This window comes from Thunnus albacares, chromosome 1 (assembly GCF_914725855.1).
Source record: "Thunnus albacares chromosome 1, fThuAlb1.1, whole genome shotgun sequence".
Taxonomy (NCBI): Eukaryota; Metazoa; Chordata; class Actinopteri; order Scombriformes; family Scombridae; genus Thunnus; species Thunnus albacares.
The window spans coordinates 3,907,740-3,929,320 of NC_058106.1; the positions used below are offsets into that span (position 1 = coordinate 3,907,740).

The window sequence follows — 21,581 nt, forward strand, 5'->3', positions numbered from 1 at the left end:
TATTAAATTCATTAATAAATGCCCAAATAAGCAGGCTTCTCAGGTGCTGTGACTTGATGAAGCCTCTCAGGGTTGTTTCTGGACGTTTAGGATGAGGAGTATTTTTATGAAGGCCCATCTAGCTTAAGCTATAAATGCCGTGGTGTGTCATCACAGCGTATTGGTCAACGCTCTAGGCTACTTGTCCCTATAATAAACATTAAATAAATGAATAAAGCACCTGTAACCCACGAAAAGAGCTATATAAATTATATTTTACTCAATAAAGGCTTATCTTATCTTAACTCATACAGGAAGGTCTGATTTTTGTGATTGATAAGAGAGTGTAGACCAAGTAATGGTTTTAAGATGTTATACAGAGACAATAAACTTGATTCTGAGCCCCAAGAGACATGAACTTGAATTACTATTTAAGAGATTATTTAGTACAGTATTAATATTAGAATCCCGAATTACATTTCTTACCACTTGGTGGCGATAATGCCCCATTTTGTTTCTTGCCAACCGCCGTACAACATCATAAAGAAGAAGCAGCAGGAACTGGAGCACCGCCTACTTAAATTTACGGTCACATATAGAAACATAACTATAGATAGACTGCAAAACTACACTTGCACACAACGTTAGAGTTAATGCCAGTGTTTGCATTGTACATCTGGTTTGTTCACGTTAGATACTCACCGTTTGAAAATGGGAAGGAAAGTGACCCTTGCAACTTGCTCGTTGAATCAGTGGGCTTTGGACTTTGACGGCAACTTGGAGAGAATACTGAAGAGTAAGTCAGACTATTACTAATTTATATTACATATGCTTATCACATATATTACTGGACAGTTGTGTCTTTGAGGCACTTTCATCTGGAGTACATCACTGACAGACTGACGCTGTAATAGACGTTTCATTTAGATAACTGACATTTAACCTCGTGGAGTTATGACATTTAAACAATGTTGCTTTCTTGGATTCTTCAGTGGAAATGAAGCGTGAAATGATATTAACATAATGTATGGGACTTGCAAGAATAAAGGTAATACCGGTTGCAGGGAACAAGTTTGTGTTACATTTTAAATGTCATTACCCAAGTGCTTTACACAATTTGAGGGAGTCACATGCCTCTAATAGCACACACACACACACACACACACAGATTACAAATGCACACACATTTAACTTCATATATCCTTCACTTATTCCTTTTGTAGGACTGCATTCGTCCATTCAAGCTAGAACTTTTTACTCCACTATATTTATCAGACAATGGGTTACGTTATTAAAGTAAAATTTTACATTCAAAAACATGTAAAACATATGCACATCTTTTAAAATGCATGTTTTAGATTGAACTACATGACAGAGTATGAAATAGTGATAATTAGCTTCACTTCCAGCCACAACAGAGACAGTAACAACAGCTCTGGAGGGACTTTGAGTTTGAGAAAATAACCTGATAAGATGATGTCATCAGGATAATAGGGGCAAAATAAAGCTCTCTCCATGTTTCCTGGTGCACTATGTTGAAGATACTATAGGTTCACTACTCAGAGCTTTATGTGACACAGTGCATATTGCCATCTACTGGTAAAAGAAATGTCCTGCAGTAGGGATGCACGATATTGGATTTTTTGCCGATATCCAATATGCCGATATTTCCAACTTATTGTGGCTGATTGCCGATTATGAACTTTTGATTCGTGGAGGTTTTATGTTAGTAAAACTTTCCTCGAACATAGAAAAGCGATTTAAAAATCCGTGACGTCATCACAATTTAAAGTCTATGGGCCGAGCGGGAGCTCGTGGGCGGGGCCAGCGGGGAAAACACTACTGCACACATTCAGTGGGCCGCACAACGTGGAAGCAAACCCGGAAGCTAGAAACTTTCTTGGCGTATGCGCCAGGTGAGCAATTCCTATAGGACTGAATGGGCGCCATTTTTAGTCCGGTATCCAGCTCTTACAATACATCCATGGGTACATCCTGTCAGCCGAGGTGTTTCCTCTCTGTGCAGCCGAACTTAGCAGCTCCTCGACGGACTGTTTCACCCTGACGGTCCGGGTGCTTCCTCCGCAGGCTCCAATTCACTCAAGCTGCCCACCAGACCTGCTGCTTCTTCCCACTTTAACCTGAATAACAAACCGGGGCTAATGTTAGCTGATAAGCTAGCAGAGCGTTAGCTGCAGCATGACCGGAGGGAAGCACAGCCAGTTAGCCTCTGTGTGACTCAGATGTGTGCCTGCTTCACATGTCATCAGTCATGGTTTTTGCAGTTTTTAAGCAAGCTCAGATGCAGCAGTTTAGACATCACTGCTTAGGAATAATGAAACAAAACACTACATTAGGTTTATCTCTGCTTGGGCTCGAAGATGTAGGCATTTCATTCAGAGTAAGTCTAACAAAAGATGTTATCAAGTTGCACAATGTAAATCAAGCACCCAGTGTTTTTGGAGCATGAACCACACTACAAACTAAAAGACAGGATACCTCTCAACCTTGTCTCCTGCAAGTCCCCTGACTTTGTGGAAGTACAATAAAACACTGGAGAACCCTTAAAGTAAAGGAACTGACTTCTTCTCCCACCACAGGTTAATGCACACATTAAACCAACAATCGTTTTTGCCAAAAAAAGCAATGATTCTGTTCTCTCTGTTGTCTGTATCTGTGTTTCCCTGCAGGTATTGAGATTGCAAAGGCTCATGGAGCCAAATATAGACTGGGCCCTGAGCTGGAGATTAGGTATGTTGGGAAATTCTTTTAAGGTGCTTGTTCAGGTTTCACACTGTTAATAAGAAGTGCACTTCTTCCATTTATGAGACAGTATGCACAGTATTTTCCCATATTAAAATGTCACAGTATGAATCTTGGCCGAAATGGTTATTGTGCAAAATATCATCACTTTAATTACTAAACTAAGCTTCCTTTTCTGTCCTTTGCCTACTCAGCTGACATCTGTTTTCTAATTAACTGCATTTTTATAGTGGGTATGGCTGTGCAGACCACTTCTATGAATCAGATACGCTACTCCACAGCTTTGAGGTCCTGAGGAAGCTTCTGGAATCTCCCATCACCCAGGATATCATCTGTGACGTGGGAATGTTGGTATCACCATCAAACAGTCAGACCAGTCCAAAAACAGTATACAGTCTAGCGGTTTTGTCTTTAAAGCTGCACAAGTCAACGTGATACTTCGGCAGCACCCTGTGGCAGGAGGATAGAATTGAACTTTTGAAAGTTTATTTTCCATAAATCATGAAAGGCAACAGTTGATGCACTGCAGACTGCTGTGACCCTATATATTCTCTTGTCTTTTAAAGCCCTTAACCCCGAATTTAAAGTCCCCCTCCACTCAAAAACATGTTTTTCTTCTTGTTCCAACAGTAGAATGTTTGTGCTTCATTGTGCAGAATGATGTATGTGCAGAGTTTGACACTAAAAGGCTGTTTTCACAGTCATCTGCTGAAAGTGGAAATTTTCTCTGTGCTCATTGAAAATCAGATTTTGAAGGTTGGGTCTATGAGCAGGATTTGTGACATCACAACTATTTGGAGTCACTCCTGGTCCAATATTCAACTCGCACAAGTGTGATGTGGAAAATTGAAGCCTCCAGTGAGAATGGACTTTACAGTGAAGTAGGAGACATCTTGTGTCCAGCAGTTAAACTTTAGAAATGAAATGTATTTGCATATTTTGCATATTAATATGGCAATTATACTTTTTTTTGTGGAAAAAACATATCAGGCATACATTATTGTTCTTAACAGAGTATTTGTATATGTCTTAATATATGTCTGGAAGGGATCTTTAAACTAACAAAACAAATGTATTTTACCTTAAAATCTCACTTTGTGCAGCTTTAAGTCTGGTATCACATTTGACAAAGTTGTGAATTCTGCTCCCTTCAGGCCCATAATGCATCACAATGTCCGCTACAACTGTCGAGTGCTGTTCCTTAACAGGTACGTCCGCACACTGGTCCAGCCTCACAACATGTTGCTTTTTCTTATTTTTATACATTTAGTGGCCTTTTTTCATGTCAGTTGGAGCATATGGAGCACCAGCAGATGCAAATGACTTATTTTATGATGTAACACTCATGCATTTTTACTCAACAGATAGTTCAATAGTTTTTTCTGTATTAAACTGCTTTAAGAACACAGAACTGATTCATTTTTCTTCCATCCTGTAGAAAGATTCTGCTGATCAGACCAAAGATGCTGATGGCCAACCATGGGATTTACAGAGAGATGCGCTGGTTCTCACCTTGGAACCAGTTAAGGTTGGTCCATAGCAGATTGTGCTGCATTGATATTTTAAGACCCTCATAATCTTTGTATCTCCATGAGAACCCAGATTCTTGATATTTTACTAAAAATTTAAGCAAAAATTTTTGATGTTTTAGTACTTTCATGTGCAGTTAATCTTACATTATATTTTTAGGTCTTTGTTTGGATATGAACAGGTCAATACAGGGATGTTTTCCACATAGCTTTATTCCAATTATTGAACATTATATGTTTGCCTCTCCATCTAAATCAGAACTCAGTGATAAATTATTGCACATAAACTTGGGGACCTTGCAAGAGACAGATAGTGGAAATCTGTGCAACAGAGGCAGAGTTTTCCTCACTTTTGGTTCCTAGTATGGGCTAAACTCCAAAAACACTGGATCCTACGTTTCCCAAAACACAACAGGATAGCATGTCTTTGTTATTCCTCTGCCTGGTAAATGCCAATGTATTTCAAAATGCAGTAAAATGGTTTTCCTGCACATAAATGAACAATCACAAGGGGTATGGAGGTGTTGGCCTGGCTGTTTTTATAATTGTACTATCATAGCATTATTGGATCAGTTTTAAACCCGCCTCCCAACAGGAAGAGGGAATTAAAAATTAGTAGTGGTCCTTTAAAAGACCTCTGATACTGAAATATGCTTACTTGTCTTAAAGGTGCAGTGTGTAGAATTTAGTGGCATTTAGTATAACGGACTTGGCAGAAATGGAATATAATATTCATAGGTATGTTTTAGTGTATAATCACATGATAATAAGACATGTTTCTACAGTAGCCCAGAATGGACAAACCAAACACTGACTCTAGAGAGGGCTTTTTTTTTTTTTGTGAGTTTCACAAAAAGCCGCTGTAGGTTCTCCTACACACTTGGAAGGAGAGTGTGACGGGAGGGGTATTCAGTTGGTTTGCAATCTGCAACCTCACTGCTAGATCACTAAATCGTACACACTGGTCCTTTAATTTAACCTCTTTAGGTCCAGTACAGACATACTGTAACTGTAGCCTAGCTTAGCACAAAGACTGAGCTGGGGAAACAGTTAGCGCTTCTTAAAAGTGAAATAATACACATTTTTACAACTCTGTCAAGCTGTTTTATTTACATGATGTAGCTTGTTAGCTAGCAAGCTAGTCACCATTACATTCAAAAGTCAAAGGATATGGATGGTAATAAAAGTACTTGTCATTTTGCTTTTTTCAAGGAAAGTAGAGGAGTATTTCCTGCCCCGAATGATCCAGGAGGTAACAGGGCAGGTAAGAATCCCATCATCACCTGTGAAGACTTTAACAGAAGATCCAGGCCATTTATTCTGCACATTAAAGAGAGAGGGTCAGTGTATTTTATTTCCCTGTGCTTTTGTGTCCATCAGGATACAGTCCCATTTGGTGACTGTGTGCTCTCCACAAAGGACACCTGCATTGGCACTGAGATCTGCGCAGAGCTGTGGAACCCCAGAAGGTAGAGCAATAGTGTAATATTGGAAACCGTTATAACTCCTGATGACTGGATGTTCTCTCTTTTCTTCAGCCCTCATATTCAGATGGGTCTGGATGGGGTTGAAATCTTTACCAACTCCTCTGCCAGCCATCACGAGCTCCGCAAAGCTGACCAAAGAGTAAACCTGGTCAAGTCAGCCACTACCAAGGTATGACAAATTTGCGATTACGCTTTGTACAAACATATGTCGCTTAAGACACATATAGACTTGGAGTTTAATGTATGGAAAAAAACATTATTTGTCACCCATCTGTACATAAACAGACAATGTGAAGCAGAGATCACCAGAGGGCAGCATGGTACCACTAGTCTAGGACCTAGCATCTCCATAACATTGTGTCTTTTTAGAATAATTCCTGCGATATTTTTTGAGCATGCAATATTAAAATCAGTACTACATTCAGTGTGTTTTTGGTGTTCCTCCAGAGTGGAGGTATCTATCTGTATGCCAATCAGAGGGGCTGTGATGGAGACCGGCTCTATTATGATGGGTGTGCAATGGTGGCCATCAACGGGGACATAGTGGCACAGGGAGCACAGTTCTCCCTAAATGATGTGGTATGTATGGACATGAGAAGAACCAGACCTGGGTCAGAATGTACCCACAAAATAAGTCTGTGTGTGTATTTGAAAATGATAAATGGTAATGGAGAGGAAGGCAGATCAGTCATGCAGTGCAATGTGAAAATGTATATTGGGAAGGTGTTTACAGGCAGGTAGCTTTCCTGAATCTACAGACAAATGTGATGTGAAGATGATGTAAGCACAAGAGAGCCAGACTGATGTTTGTTTTTGTGTGTATGTGTTGTAGGAGGTGATCGCAGCTACTCTTGACCTCGAGGACGTGCGTAGCTACAGAGGAGAAGTGTGCCAGCCACACATGGTGAGACGCTTGGAGGATATGTTAACAAACCATGAAACAAACTATAGTAGGAAGATTTGCTATAAGGCTTTCAGCTGCGTTTTATACTGAAAGTCTATTTCCTTCTAATTGATGCACATGACTACAGATATTGTGTGTTGCGCTCTGAACACTGCCAAGACGTGGGTGAACTAAGATGGTGAACGTGGTCAAAACATCAAAATGTTAACATTGTTTTTGTGAGCAGGATTGCAAGCAGGATGTGTTCAGGTACAGAACTGAGTGTAGGTCAGCCACATTTTGGAAGTGCTTGGATCCCAATACATGATCACTGTAGACTCAAAGTGCAAAAATATGTTTCAGGTTGCCTTTATCTGCATATAGCACGAGTAAAACACGAGCCATTACAGATGTGTAGATGTGTCTCTCTCCATCAGAGGTGCGTGAGATATGAAGCATAAGCATTGTTGCTATGGCTACCTATTGTTTGTTAATGTACTTTAGGTTGCATGGTGATTTAGTACAGTGGTTAACTATTGTCTTGATGCATCATATTAATAGATTTGCCCATTCATCAACAACACTACCACAGGTAAGGAAACAAGTATTTCCCTCAACTGTGGTAGTGATTGTCTCATTGATTATCTTAAGTGGCAAAATAAACAATAAGCCTTATGTAGGTACACAAATAAATCTAGTTTAAACTTAGCATTTTTACTATATTTATTCTGTGGTCTGTGGCGCTATAACCTACGTCAACATATTGAAAGTGTATTGAAATTTGAAAGAGACTTGGTTATATACGATGAGAGATGTAGCTGTGTTTACAGTTGAGTGTAAATACTGTATGTCTTTAATGACCCGAGGTGAAAGTAGCAGGCCTGATGTTTATGTGTCACATATTACAGCTAATGAGACTGGAGCAGAGGCTTGCTTTAGGATCAGGCTCTCATGATGAGCTCTCTATACAGAGGTCTGAGCAAGTAGCAGCACCATCAAATCTGTGCCAGTAAGTGGTGTGGGCCAAAATCAGGTTTCAAGTGGAGATGGAGGAAATTGAGGGGGGATAATATATTAAATCTTGTGCTAGTGTAATTGCCCACTTCCTTAGATGTGTTATTTTATATATACACACTTCATCTTGCATGTTTACAGACACCCCCCCCATTCAATTTCAAACATTTCTATTTTGAGTATAAAAGGCATGAGATCACCTGCAGGTGTATCAGCTGTGGGCTTGTGCTGTGTTCTTCAGCTGGCACTTGAACCAGTGACGCCTCTGAGGATCAGCTGATTACTGTGTTTTTCATTTATTCTTTCATAATAAATAATTTCTAAAATTTGTCACCCCTTGAGTCAGGTTGCACTCTGTGGGTTTAACACTTTCAGCTTGTTACACAGCCCCCAAGAGGCCAAAATAAGTCACTGCAGCTTTAAGCTGTCCATTTCATACACACAAATATGTGATTTGAGGCCGACATGATTTCAAGTCATACACGTATCCCCTTCTTCGGCACATACAGAATTTTAGGAAGGACACTGTTGTCTTCACTCTTTGTGTCCTCTTTGATTGATTGTTTTACTGAGTATGTAATCGCACTTCAAATTTCTCAAGTTTATTCTCTTATATTTTTGTAGTTGGTTCAGTTAAAGTCACACATAGCTCAGTTACATGTGTCCCTTGTCTCTGTTCCAGGAAAGTGAACCCAAACCTTGCCACAGAGTGAAAGTTGACTTCTCTTTATCCAGCGGTGACGACATCTACCTCCCCACCCATCAACCAATAACATGGCACTTTCACACAGCAGAGGAAGAGATCAGGTACAAAATAGATTTGATTCAGTACAAAAACCAGTATCGTGTTTAGCTTTTCATGAGGGCCAATAAAAGAAACCTTCATGTAAACATAACACATTTGTCTCCTGTGTTGTTCAGTCTAGGACCTGCCTGCTGGCTATGGGACTACCTGAGGAGAAGTGGACAGGTGAGGAGGAACACAAACAGTATAAATCATTCAGACTAACAAGATAATTAGATTCTGACTGTGTGTACTTTGGTGTATCTGATGGTTCCAGGCTGGTTTTCTGTTGCCTCTGAGTGGAGGCGTCGACAGCTCCTCCACTGCCTGTATTGTCCACTCCATGTGTGTGCTACTCTGCCAGGCTGTAGAGGACGGCAGTGAGTATCATTCAGTTTGTCAAATGGCCAAATTCTTTAAATTTAACATGTTCTTTTAAACCATCAATCTGCTGATATTCTTTATTTTTCCTTAATTGTCAACAAATGCCATAAAAATACAAAAACCAACATACTACTAAGTCTTGTGTGTGTGTCAAAGCCTCGTCTTCCTCTGTGCCGCAGAGCTCCATTGTTGTACAAGAACTATTAAAAACATCTCAGTGGGTCACACTGTTTTGCACGGGGTGACATGTTCCTTCACAACCATGAGACACTGTAGTTTATTTTCACTCAATCCTACACACACCAGAAATACTCAGTACAGCAGCAAATATGGATTAATCCGCTGCTGAAAATAGTCCCCAGCAAATGCACAGTTTCCTCCTGTTTGAGTATCCAGCTGTTTTTAAAATCAACATGTATATTCATGAAGTGTTTGTAAAGATTTACATCTTCTGTAGGAAGCAGTGAGTTTGGGACTGAGTGAAACAGAGGGTAGGAAAGTTTGAAAGTATTGACATTGTTGGTTAGAAATATACATGCACCACTTTGAGGAAATATTTTTCTGTCTTGGTATACATCCTATATGACGTTCTTTCATATGCAGCAACTGTGTCTGGTATCAAAGGGATCAAAGCATCAAAATCATCATCATCAATCATACCCGCTGTAAAAATTAACTGATTTTACAAAGATGACAGTTTCTCTTTGATGTGTTAAAGATAAACATGAATAAATCCACTTTGAAATCAGAGAAAAAAGACGCTGCTTATAACTTGAGATCTTGGTTCATAATTATAAAAGCCTTGTAGAGCCTGTATAGTACTACACACATGCAAAATGAATAGCCTAACTTTAGACTAACTGATTACTGATTGGTTGTCTCTAATTCAATTGCCAGTAGGATTATTGGTTATAGATCATAGAAAACACATAAATACATTTATTTACAAAAAAAATACTAATATGAGCACAGACATGCCTGTTAGCAGTAGATAAGTATGCATGAGATTATGGCCTTCTGCAAAAAGATTTTTCATTTTGCAAACCACAATAAAAAATGCCGGTTCTGTTTGGCTCTCTGATTTGAATCACATTAGATGATTGTGTCATGACAGTTTGATTCTCCTCAGCACAACAGTTAGAGCACATTTATATGAACATTCAAAGCAATGATTGCACACAGCACTTCAGTGAATAAGTCAGTAAGTAGATAAATTGATTGAATCTTTGGTGGAATCTGCCACTTAGAGAAAACAGTGAAATGAACCTCTGTGTACTTTGTCGTCACAAGCTACAGATATCTAAACAACAAGATAAATACAGCTTCTTACTGTGGGTCCTGTCATGAGTGTACGCCACCCTCCTCAGTCTCCTGTCTTTCCTCACTCTTTTCCCTCCATTCTGTCTTCCCTCCCTCCTTCCATCCTCTCAGACAGTCAGGTACTGAAGGAGGTTCGCTGTCTGGTTGGAGATGAATCCTATCGTCCTCAGCACCCGAAGGAGCTGTGCGGTCGCATCTTCACCACCTGCTACATGGCCAGTGAAAACTCCTCAGCGGACACCTGCAACCGGGCCAAAGACCTGGCCAATCAGATCGGCAGGTAGGTGGGACTGAAGGTGTTATTGTAAGCTGCTACGTACCATACAAAGTAGCATCTGCCTGAAGAAGTTGTTGGTAACGGAGTGTCAAATACTAGTTGAATCATTGTTGTTAATGTGTAAAATCAAACTGAGATAATATTAAGACAAATCATAAATTAAAAGTATACGCAGGGGTTAAAAAAGTAGAGCATACTGTGAGAAAACAGACAAGTTCACTGTGGTATGTATAAAATAAAATTGTGCTGAAACATTTAATTCATTAGTTGATCAACATATAAATACAAAATAATAGAATAATGGAATGTTTAAGCAATTTATCAAGCAGACGTCTCAAACAAAAACTCATGAATTGAAAGAATAATTGTCAGATGAATCCATCATGAAAATAATCATAACTTCCAGTCCTAGTACACATGAGAACATATGCAGTTTGACTATAAAACACAAATCTCAGTTAAATGCCATATATGACAAATAACATGAGGATATGAATACAGTCATTTTATTTAGAGCTCATGTACACAGTATAGACTGAAAGTGTCAATGTATTACCAAAGAAATCAGAATTCATCTTAGTTTATGGATCAGCACACACATTCCAAGCATGACAAGTACAGCCTGATCAGTGTGGCATTGGAAATGTGATTTTAGCTTGTATTGGTATGTAACCTTTAACTGGTACTGTATATACAATATGTCGGCCATCAAAGGAATAGTCTGACTTTGTTGCAGAGAGTGAGATGAGAGGATGAATATCAGTCCCATATGTTCAGTATGGAGCTAGAGTCAGGAGATGGTTAGCCTAGCTTACCCTAAAGACTGGCAGTGGGGCATAACAGCTAGCCTGGCTCTCAACACCTGTAAACAACCATTTCTTGTTATGCTAAGCTAAGCTAATTGCCTCCTAGCTCCATCTCCATACTAACCATATAGACATGAGAGTGGTGTTGGTCTTCTCATCTAAGTCTTGGCAATTAAGTACATTTCCCAGATATGTAGGTAACATACTGTAGTTCATCCATGAGAGAGCACTAACAAATGTATGTTCAACTGTAAACTGTCCTGATTAGTACATTTATTTCTTTGTCACAATTCTTCAATAACCAAATTTAATGTTTTTTTGTCAAAAATGTGTGTTTATGTTAAAAAGTAAATATCAGTGTATGAGTTGTCATCATATTTGACATGAGGCTCAGGGACTCTGCCTTAAAGCAGAGATAACTAGGTAAGGAGTAGAAAAGACCAAATCACACTAGTACAAACAGGAAGCTGGCTTATCTGTTTGGCTTGTTTGGTTCCTTTCAGATTAATGACAGGTGGACACATAAATGCATATTAGTTCTTCAACAGACAATAATATTTGTTAAAAATAACATACTATATACATATTTTAATAGCTATGGAGTAAACATGTTTTCCTTTCTGTCGTTTATCTCTGGATTTGCAGCACACACATGAACATTAACATAGACATGGCAGTCAAAGCCGTTCTTGGTATCTTCTCAGTGGTTACTGGGAGGTTGCCTCAGTTTCGCATCAACGGAGGAAGTCACAGAGAAAACCTGGCTCTGCAGAATGTACAGGTTAGACCCTCACTCACTCACTCACTCACTCACTCACGCTCTGACTGTGTCTCATGATGCCTTCATCATCACGACAGCTTCTTTGCCTCACTCTGTGTATCACTTTTTTCTTTCTCATCACACAACAAACACGTAATGACAGTTTAACCACAGTCCTCCTCACACTGATGCTAACACTACTGTGACCATTTTGTAGTTTCCATCAGTGTCACAGACACTTTTGTATTCTGTATGTGTGTGTGTGTGTTCCCAGGCTCGGGTCAGGATGGTTCTGGCCTACCTGTTTGCCCAGCTGAGTCTGTGGGCCAGAGGAAAGCCAGGCGGCTTGCTGGTGCTGGGCTCAGCCAACGTAGATGAGAGGTATTACTGGAGCTATTAGCTTTCTAAAATAAGTTCAGGGATTGCAGTTGTTTCACAGGGAAAATAAATGTAGCTCAAGATCAAAGTGGCCTCCACAAGCCAGACTAAGCCAGTGTGCATGAACGATTTAAATGATTGCGGCCGTAATAACTTTTCAAAGCTCGCTGTGCAGTGTTTTGGCATCCAGTAAACCTTTGAAGGGTCTCTGTTCAGCCTTTTAAATGCCACCTGTTCATGAGGAAGTGTGCACTGGAGAGATATGATCATTAGCATAATCAACCTGCCTAAAATCACCAAAGAAGGCAACCTGTTCAGCTCCGTTTCATTCACAAAAACCTTACCAAAGAGGAAAAAGAATAATTTTACACCACAGAGAGAAATAAAGAGCTTTGACATGAAATTGTTTTAAAAAAGTCTTTCTAAAGCAAAACGCTCCATGACTAATATGAGTGTCGGTCGTGTGACAGTCACAGAGATATTAGAGGAGAGAATATTACAGCCTACAGTAGATGATGTTACACTGTCAGCTGCAACACAACATGATACTGGACAGAGAGCTGAGAAAGAGGCAGCTGGTTACAAGTAATACTGCTGTGCTGAAATATGACACTAAAAATCATAAAACCTAAAAAAAATCTCAGTAGATTGGTGATGATGATATAATGTTTGTTGTAGTTATATATTTTATATTTAAACTCCAGATTGATTCAGTTTAAGGCATTATAATTCTTAAACCAATTGAGTGTTTTCCTCCCTGTGGAGAAAGTCAGACTGTTTGACTGGTATGACTGGTTTGGAACACTGGTGAATTTTGTTTGTACATCAGGAACAGGAAAATTAGCAAATGGCAGGAATTCTCTTTAAACCACCCACATGTGCCACTTAAGAACAAATGAATGCTTCTTGCATGAGACCCATCTTTCCTCCCATTAAACCAGATTTCCTGCTCAGTCTGACAGGTTATTTCACCAAGTATGACTGCTCCAGTGCTGACATCAACCCAATAGGAGGCATCAGCAAGACAGACCTGAAGAGCTTCCTGCTGTACTGTGTGGAGCAGTTCCAGCTCACCGCTCTGAGAGGGTGAGAGATTCAATAGTCGGGTATCATATTTGTTAAGTACTGAGATTACAGACACCGAAAAGGTGCTGAGGCAGAGAAACATCAGTACATTCATTGTGAGATAGAGACTCGGCCATGATCTCATTGAAGCAAACAGGCAACGGCATGTGTGTTCACACATACAAACTGCAGCACATCTTAAAGTCTGCATTTTTTTTTAAGGTTTCCTGCCACAGTCATTGTTTCATGAACACTTTGGTATAGTCAAACCACAATGAAGCATCTTGGGGTGTTTTTCAGTTTGTCAGTGGTTTTGGTTTCCTCTGCAGCATCCTGGCCGCTCCGCCCACAGCTGAACTGGAGCCGCTTACAGATGGACAGGTGTCGCAGACAGATGAGGTAGTGAGACGGTTCATAATACACATGGAAATATAACTATTGATCTTTTAGCAGAACTGCAATAAAAAGAAGCTCACAGCTAAGTCCAGGAGAAAGTAAACAGTTGATCATTGAATATGATAGAGGGCCTGTTCAAATATTTATTTGATTTTTTTTTTTTGTCATATTAGTATTATTTAAATATTCACCAATAATTTCAGTATTTACCAGTTCTGTCTCCCCTTTAGGAATAAATCCCACTTGAGTGGGGCTGTGTTGCAGGATAGTAATTAATCATGTTCATGACTTAACCTGTAAAGACTCTAAACTGGAGTATGAGTGGTGGCTGAGTTCCTCTTTACATGTACATTTCTATTTTCTTCCATCTTTCTCTAACCACCACCACACCTCCTTCCTTAGGCGGACATGGGGATGACCTACTCCGAGTTATCAGTGATTGGACGACTGAGGAAGATCTCCAAATGCGGCCCCTTCAGTATGTTCTGTAAACTCATCCACATGTGGAAGGATGCGCTCTCGCCCACAGAGGTAAGTCATGTTTCTGCCTGTCAAGTGCCTGATTATACAACTGACAGCTCTGCACCTTAGCTAACATTAGCATTAGCTTCACACTGACAAACACTAAAACCTGAAGGTTCAGAGTCAAAGCTTTCAAATTGAGAAGATTAAAGCGATAATATGATGTGCTTAAAAAGTGTAATGAGAGATTTCTGCAATTCTGGCTGTCAGCTGTCTGTCAGTTACAGCTAACAAGCTACCTACTAGCTACTTATCTGACCTTGTCGAACTGGTGTCAAATGTTGACATGAATAATGTGAACATTGTTAAAAAATTATCGTACGTTTACTGTAGCAGCTGTTAGCAAGGCTTTTATCTAAAAGTAACCGTGTTGTTGTGTTCCTTCAGGTGGCGCAGAAGGTGAAGCGCTTCTTCAGGATGTACTCAGTGAATCGCCATAAGATGACCACAGTGACGCCGTCCTACCACGCCGAGAGCTACAGCCCTGACGACAACCGCTTTGACCTCCGACCTTTCCTCTACAACGCACGCTGGACTTGGCAGTTTAGGTGCATCGACAACCAGGTAGCAATCGATGTATTGTTGCACTTAGAAAATCAGTGTAAAATGTGACAGAGAAAAGAACAATAAAACAGACATACAGGAGTAATCTGTGAATAAGGATGGTTAACATGATTTATAGTATTTGGTAGAGCTGGAAACAGTTATCATTGGTTACAATGGACATCTTTATGAAGTTGTTTCCATTCTTCATTTCCTTTCACACAGGTGTCCCAGATGGCAACAAACACCCACCCCAAGCAGTAAGAGCCTGAGGATCCAGATAAATCCATGAGAACTGTAGCTGTAGTAAACTATCAGATAGTACTTGATGTTTTCGATTGGTCTAAGACTTTATCCCGAATGGCCAAGTAAGCCAACCAATGCAAGAACCATTTTTCTGTGACTATACTGAACCTTTGTTCTACCTCAGTGAAGTTGATCAAAGAAGCTAGCAGCCTAGACACAAATGTGATAGTTAACTTCATTTCCAAACTTTGCTAAGAGGTATGGGATCATTGTAAGTCTTATCACATGTGAAAATATAGTCATTTGAGGTGGAACTTGAAACAAATGCTTTTTGAAGTCTGTCCAGTTTGTGGTACAGTGAATACATAAGTACATGCTAGTCATACGGCACTAAAAACCAACAACATTAAATAAAACTATAACTTTGTAAAAGCTTTAATTTTAACATGGTACAGAATTTGCTGTGACTTGCAGTAGTAGCTGTAAGGATGGCTCTTGAGGTATTACTTGCATGATCCGTGTTTAAGATGTTTTCAGAATCATAAAATTGTATTTCAAATAAATATTGCATATATAATGATCAGTTTGTACATTTGTTATTAGAAACATGACTCCCTATCTAAACCATTGTTGTATATTTTACTACAGATTCTCAGTCATTGATACCCAAACCTTTACGGTGGAAAACGCTCTGGATTTTAAGATATATAGTAAAAGTAGTTTTCTTTACAGAGTTACAGAGAATTTAGCCATTTATGATAAATGAAAACAAGACACCCAGAACTTGTCTACAGCCATGCTAACAGCTCTTTGAGGTTGTACTTAGACACAGCAGTGCTTTAAGCTAAATTCTGCATGCTAACATGCTCACAGTGACAATGCTAACATGCTGATGTTGAGCAGGTATCATGTGTACTCAGCGTGTTAGCATGCTAACATTTGGTAATTAGCACTAAAGACAAAGTACAGTTGAGGCTGATGGGAATGTCCAGTGGTGGAAGAAGTACTGAGATATTTTGTAAAATTAACAATACCACAATGAAACATACTCCATTACAAGCTAATTTGTAGGATTAGCGAAAAAACAGATGTGGACAAAATTCAAAATGGTGGAAAATCTATCTAGGTGCAAATGGGTGTGGCTTATATGGATAGATTCATCTGGACCTACAGAATCCAGGAAAAGAATCATTTTGTTTTTGTGAGATTTAGGGTTCACCAGTTACAGGCCAAAATGTAAAATTCATTGTTACAGCGCCACCATCTGGTCAATCAGTATTTTTTTTTTTTTTTAGTCTGAGTAGTGGGTGAGATTTCCAACCTATCTGCCAAGTTTAGGAACTGTAGCTGTTCTAGTTTCTGAGACCCAGATACTTTTAGGGCACAAGAAGAAGAAGAATCCTAACAGAAACAATGGGGTTCTAGCAAATTTGCTGCTTGGACCCTAAAAACTGTCCCAACTCTGTATGAAAGTGTGCGAGTGATAGAAAATGTCTTTACGAGACAAGGAAATGGACTGAGCTAAAATATGCTGTTAATATGATAGTTTCAGTGTTTGAAACCCTCACATGACTTATCACTCAATTACTTCTGTATGATTTCCTCCTGGAACTATCCTCAGTAAGGAGTAATGATGCTTAATTTAGTACAACTATGCCAGATTAGATTAAGAATGTGAAATACCTTTTATTCCAATCACAGGAACACTGCTGCTATGGGATCACACAGGCTGTGTGCTATTTGGAGTTAAATGTCATTGGTGAGACACCCTGTATGGGACGGGTAGTGGGGTGTAGAAATAAAGTGATTCCCATTGACACAGTGGATTGAACATGTTTTCTACATGTCAAAAGTTTAATGACAAAGTAAATGATTATGGGTGGAAGATGTATTGGAGTAAGCTCTTGTACGCAACTGCAAGCAAGTGTAGTGTAGAGAAAGTATGTGGTGCTTTATTTAGCTGTCAGATGACAGCGTAGTATGAGTTTTAAGGGCTGTAATTAACATGTTTAATCCTCATTAGTAGGATTTTTGCACAAAAATACTATTTCATGACCCCCCCCCCCCCCCCCCCCCCCCCCCCCCCCCCCTCCCGCCAGTACTAAATGACTTTAGTGGGACCTCTGCAGCTCCAACCTTTAACTGCACTGGATAAACTGTTTGTACTCAGCCAGCCATTCATATGAAGTGGATGGTGCTTGTATAATCACTTAAATACAAATTAAGAAGCTTGTCCGTCTCGAGTACAAATGAGTTTGGTGAATGTTTGGTTACAGAAGCTCATATCTGCCAGGAAAAGAAAAAAAGTAAATCAAATGTTAGGAATGGCAAAAATACCCACAGTAAATCACGATTATGAGCTACTAAGGTTTTAAAAAATTATGAGATAATAATTCAAACTTTTAAAATCAGCTATGAGACAGTACGTCTAAATGATTACCTTTTAACAGTGCTAACGACTAATTGTTAGTCACTGCAAACAACAGTGACTAATAATTAGTTGATTAGTTGAAATTAACCACTAACGACAATTAAAAAATATATATATATATGGGCTAGTTCAAAGTTTGATACTCTGGTTTGATACTTCTAACTTTTAATTCTTTTATAATTTTATAAGGTTTATGTTTTCTGATGGAAATGGGTTTCCATACCTGACAGTTGATCAGTACAGTATGTATGATCTCTGCCGTGATAAAGGGCAGCTGTCTAGTTCTGTGCCTGCTGATGTGACCTTGTTATAAGCAGTGTGTGTACTTGGTTTAAACCGGTTCTTTCTCTCGCTCTCTCAGAAGAGTTTACATTAGTTTCTATGGATTAGACCTACAGCCTGCTGCTACAATAACCTCTTTTCTTCATGGGAATTTTTCCAGTTTCTGTCTTGTCCTGTCAGTTTGTCGTGTGTGTGTGTGTAGGCTGCAGCTTGCAGCATGTGCAGTGTGCTGTAGGTGGAGTGTGTGTTTTCAAAGTCAGTGTAAAGTGATACTTGAGGACAGGACGGGAGGGAGGAGCAGCGCAGAGCGAGCGACTTCCTAAAAACACATACCTCTGCTTTACTGCTGGGAGCTTGTTATGCTGTTTGTAACTTTACATGTTTGTGTTGACTGACTGTACACACGGATTAAATTTAAACTCCACCGCAGCGGATTTCACACCGTCTCCTACCAGATCTGCCACTTTCACTTTCACGGCAGAAGAATTACAGCGGGGGAAACAATAAGTTGTAGATTTCCTGGATGGAATCGGAGAGTCTGCTGAGCGGGAGTGTGAACGGAGCCTCCGGGCAGTATGGCTCCGGGTCGGGCACGGGACACGGAGGGGCCCCGGGCAGCAGACGGATGTCGTACTCTGTCGCCGGGGAGTCGTGCAGTGTGGAGGGGAGAACAGGTGAGTCGAGGTTGGGGTATGATGAAATCTCAGGTCGTCCACGGAGACATGAGACAAAGTGTTCATTTCATGACAGACATACTAGTGTAGTGGATGATGACTGTATGATGAAGGTTTAAAGTCCTTTACAGCTAGAAGTTCTGCATTCAAAATGTTACAGAAGTTAAAGTACAAAATCGTACATTAAGTATAAATAAATAATAAACTAATGAAGAAAAATGGCCCCTGTCAGCATAGCCCAGTGACCCACCCATTTGCCTTAAACTATACAAACTAAACATACAAACTATAACAGATTTATATAGGAATATGCACAATACCAGTATTATAAGTTTAAATCATACATACACATTAAATCTAGTCTTTGATACCGGGCCATAAGATCAGGTGTTAATGTGAGACCTGTTAAGAGTCTCTTATGATTTGGATTTCAGGTGATAGTATAATATAGTGGTTCATTCACAAATACTATTAATCAAATTAACATTAATTACATTATTACGTTACTTAACTTTTTCCAGTGTTTTAACTTAACAGACAATAGCTTTGCCCAGTTGTTAACCCAGCTTTACCTTTCACTTTTATTATATTGAATTATTAATGCGTTAGTGTGTAAGTTCTATTTTATTGTTGTATTTATAAAGTCACTAATATTTGCCTCTGAAATTCAGTGAAGCGGAAGAATAAAGTTGAAGTGAAAGTGAGAAAGTTAAGTCAAGTATAAGTATCTCAAAACTCTACTTAAATATAGTACTTGAGTAAATAATCTTATTCTGACCGTCAAAAACAATAAACAGGCAAACACCATCAACTTGTTTGCAGTCAAAATAGCAACACTAGATTATTGACTGGCCAAAGTAGGCAACAGCCCCGTGGTTCTCAGAAATGAGGGGCCGCGCAAGCTCCACATTGTGTGTCACCTGGTTTGTGCTAAATTCATTGAAATAGTTTGGGGAAAACCACCAATAAAACACCTTAATATGGGTCCTGCTTTCTCTCCTGATGTTCAGGTCTGGTCTTAAAGAATGTTGCTGTGTGACATTCCACCTGGCGTTCAGTCTTTCCTGAATATTTCTAAACATTCCTCTCTAAACATCTCACATGGTTTGGTTTAAATAAGTGTCTAGACCCACAGAGGTACAACTTTCAAATATTTCACATAAAAAGGAAAGATTTGAGAAAAGTCAGAAAAAATGAATTTAAATTTGTGTTGCAGAACCTTGTTTTTTCTTCTTTCCTCTCATTCCTACACATCACGACCCCTCAGGTTCATCTTGTGACCCTTTGGAGTGGCTTGACCCCTAAGTTGGGAACCACTGGACTAAACTAGCTAAGTGTATATAAAGTAGTGTAAACTAGCTCCACCTCCAGCAGCTACAACAGTAACATGCTGCTCTAACACTGATGCTTCACTATTAATAATGTAATATTTGTATAAATAGTTTACCTTTAATACTTGTAAGTAAGTTTAGCTGATAATACTTCTGTACTTTTACTGAAGTAGGATTTTGAATGCAGGATTGTGTCTTTTACTTTAATGTGGTATTAGTAATTTTACTTAAGTAAACACTCCACTGACACAGACTGTGTCTTTAACCTTTTGTAAAATTAAAACACACATTCAGTCTAATTCCTGTGACAAACAGCATCATTGTAAGGATCTCCAGTCATGGTGGTACATTGCTGTGCAAGTTAAGTGGATAAACTGAAGTATGAGTGGTATTGTCCTTTATTATGTTCTTTAAAGCTAATAGAGTTAAAGCTGCAGTGATCTATCCTGTGACTCAGGGTATTGTGGATGAAAGGTTCCACTGTCATGTCTCCAGTCTAATCTCTGTTTTCTGTCTGGATGCTAAGTTTGTATGGAATCCTAATGTCACACCAAGGCAGATGAAATCTCCTTATAATATATACTGTTATATATTACTGTTATAGGGATGAATCTATGCTATTGGTACAACCTCATGGTCCATTATCAAAGGACAAGGACTTGAGTGTGTGACATTTACACACAAAGGATGTTTAATATTTCCAGAAACTAATAGTTACTGTACATTAAAATCAGACTTCCTTTGATTATGGATGATTCTTGAAGGAATAGTGCAACATTTTGGGAAATAAGTTTTAGGGCTGCAACTAACTTTTAATTTCATTATCGATTAATCTGCCAATTACTTTCAGAATTAATCGATTGTTTGTTTGGTCTATAAAAGGTAACAAAAATGTGAAAAATGCTTGTTATAATTTCCCTTCAACATCATTTTATTCAACCATCAGTCCAAAAACCAAAGATATTTAGTTTACTATCATCAAAGACAAAAGAAAGCATCAAATCTTCACTTTTGTAACTAGAGAATGTTTTGCATATTCTCTTAAAAATGACTGAAACAATTACTTGATTATAAAAATAGTTGTTGATTAATTTTCAGCCGATCAATTAAGTGACTAATCATTGCAGCTCTAATCCTTTTGTGTCGTCTCATACCCAGATTCAGATGAGAAAATCAGTTTCATGTTCAGTTTCATCAGTTTGTACATCCAGTACAGAGATACATCTGCTTAGCTTAGCACAAAGACTGGGAGCAAAGGGAAACTGCTAGCATAGATCCATCAAAAGTGAAAAATACACCCAGTAACAGTTCCAAAGTTTTATGATTTACATCTGATTTATTTACTATTTATTGTTTCTGTCGTAATTACATTTTTCATCTTGTCTCATCTTTTCAAACCCGAACAAGACATGGGTTCATCCAGGAGTCATGTGGTTTTTGTTTAGTGCTACAATAGTGTGCATACCTGCCGATCTCACCGTGAACACAGGGTGGTGATAGGCTGTTGTCTTCATTGATTAAGTTATTATATTCTATGGAAGTATAGCAAGTTCACTTAGAAGGATGCTTATTTAGTTGACACATAATGCCAAGTCAATTCATTTAGAAATATTGTTAAGTGACAAATGAATACTTTTGCATTTGCACATGAAACCCCAGAGTGTTAAAGCAGCTCTAATCAATATTGAACAATCAATATTTTAACAGTTGATCAAACGACTAGGTAT

General features: G+C 39.0%; 2 protein-coding genes across 5 annotated transcripts in view; both read left to right on the top strand.

Annotated features, from left to right (window-relative positions):
- The first annotated feature begins 522 nt into the window (after window positions 1–522).
- nadsyn1 (NAD synthetase 1) lies at window positions 523–15,716 on the top strand. Of its 4 annotated transcripts, none has more exons than XM_044352449.1 (21): window positions 523–775; window positions 2,670–2,730; window positions 2,973–3,089; window positions 3,897–3,950; window positions 4,181–4,270; window positions 5,484–5,535; window positions 5,652–5,740; window positions 5,810–5,927; window positions 6,206–6,337; window positions 6,591–6,662; window positions 8,338–8,462; window positions 8,577–8,625; window positions 8,717–8,819; window positions 10,255–10,423; window positions 11,872–12,007; window positions 12,261–12,367; window positions 13,319–13,450; window positions 13,759–13,828; window positions 14,228–14,356; window positions 14,735–14,911; window positions 15,116–15,716. In XM_044352449.1, the coding sequence occupies exons 1-21, from the start codon at window positions 691–693 to the stop codon at window positions 15,152–15,154; spliced, it is 2,106 nt and encodes a 701-aa protein (XP_044208384.1). In that variant the 5' UTR covers window positions 523–690; the 3' UTR covers window positions 15,155–15,716. The 4 variants fall into 4 exon arrangements, with proteins under 4 accessions (XP_044208384.1, XP_044208538.1, XP_044208459.1 ...); XM_044352603.1 differs by lacking the exon at window positions 523–775 and adding an exon at window positions 1,851–1,895; XM_044352524.1 differs by lacking the exon at window positions 523–775 and adding an exon at window positions 2,296–2,380.
- Window positions 15,717–18,121: 2,405 nt separating this feature from the next.
- tpcn2 (two pore segment channel 2) overlaps window positions 18,122–21,581 on the top strand; it is a 30,882-nt gene continuing 27,422 nt past the window's right edge. The window contains exon 1 of the mRNA XM_044352801.1: window positions 18,122–18,523. Within this exon, the coding sequence (XP_044208736.1) occupies window positions 18,373–18,523 (151 nt within the window). The 5' untranslated portion in view covers window positions 18,122–18,372. The remainder of the gene's footprint in view (window positions 18,524–21,581) is intronic.

Bases quoted from the DNA above. Each gene is read 5' to 3' on its own strand.
- nadsyn1 (XM_044352449.1), top strand. From the start codon at position 691: ATGGGAAGGAAAGTGACCCTTGCAACTTGCTCGTTGAATCAGTGGGCT. The intron at 8,463-8,576 runs GTACAAAATAGA...TGTGTTGTTCAG, and splicing joins ACAGCAGAGGAAGAGATCAG to TCTAGGACCTGCCTGCTGGC. The intron at 14,912-15,115 runs GTAGCAATCGAT...CCTTTCACACAG, and splicing joins TTAGGTGCATCGACAACCAG to GTGTCCCAGATGGCAACAAA.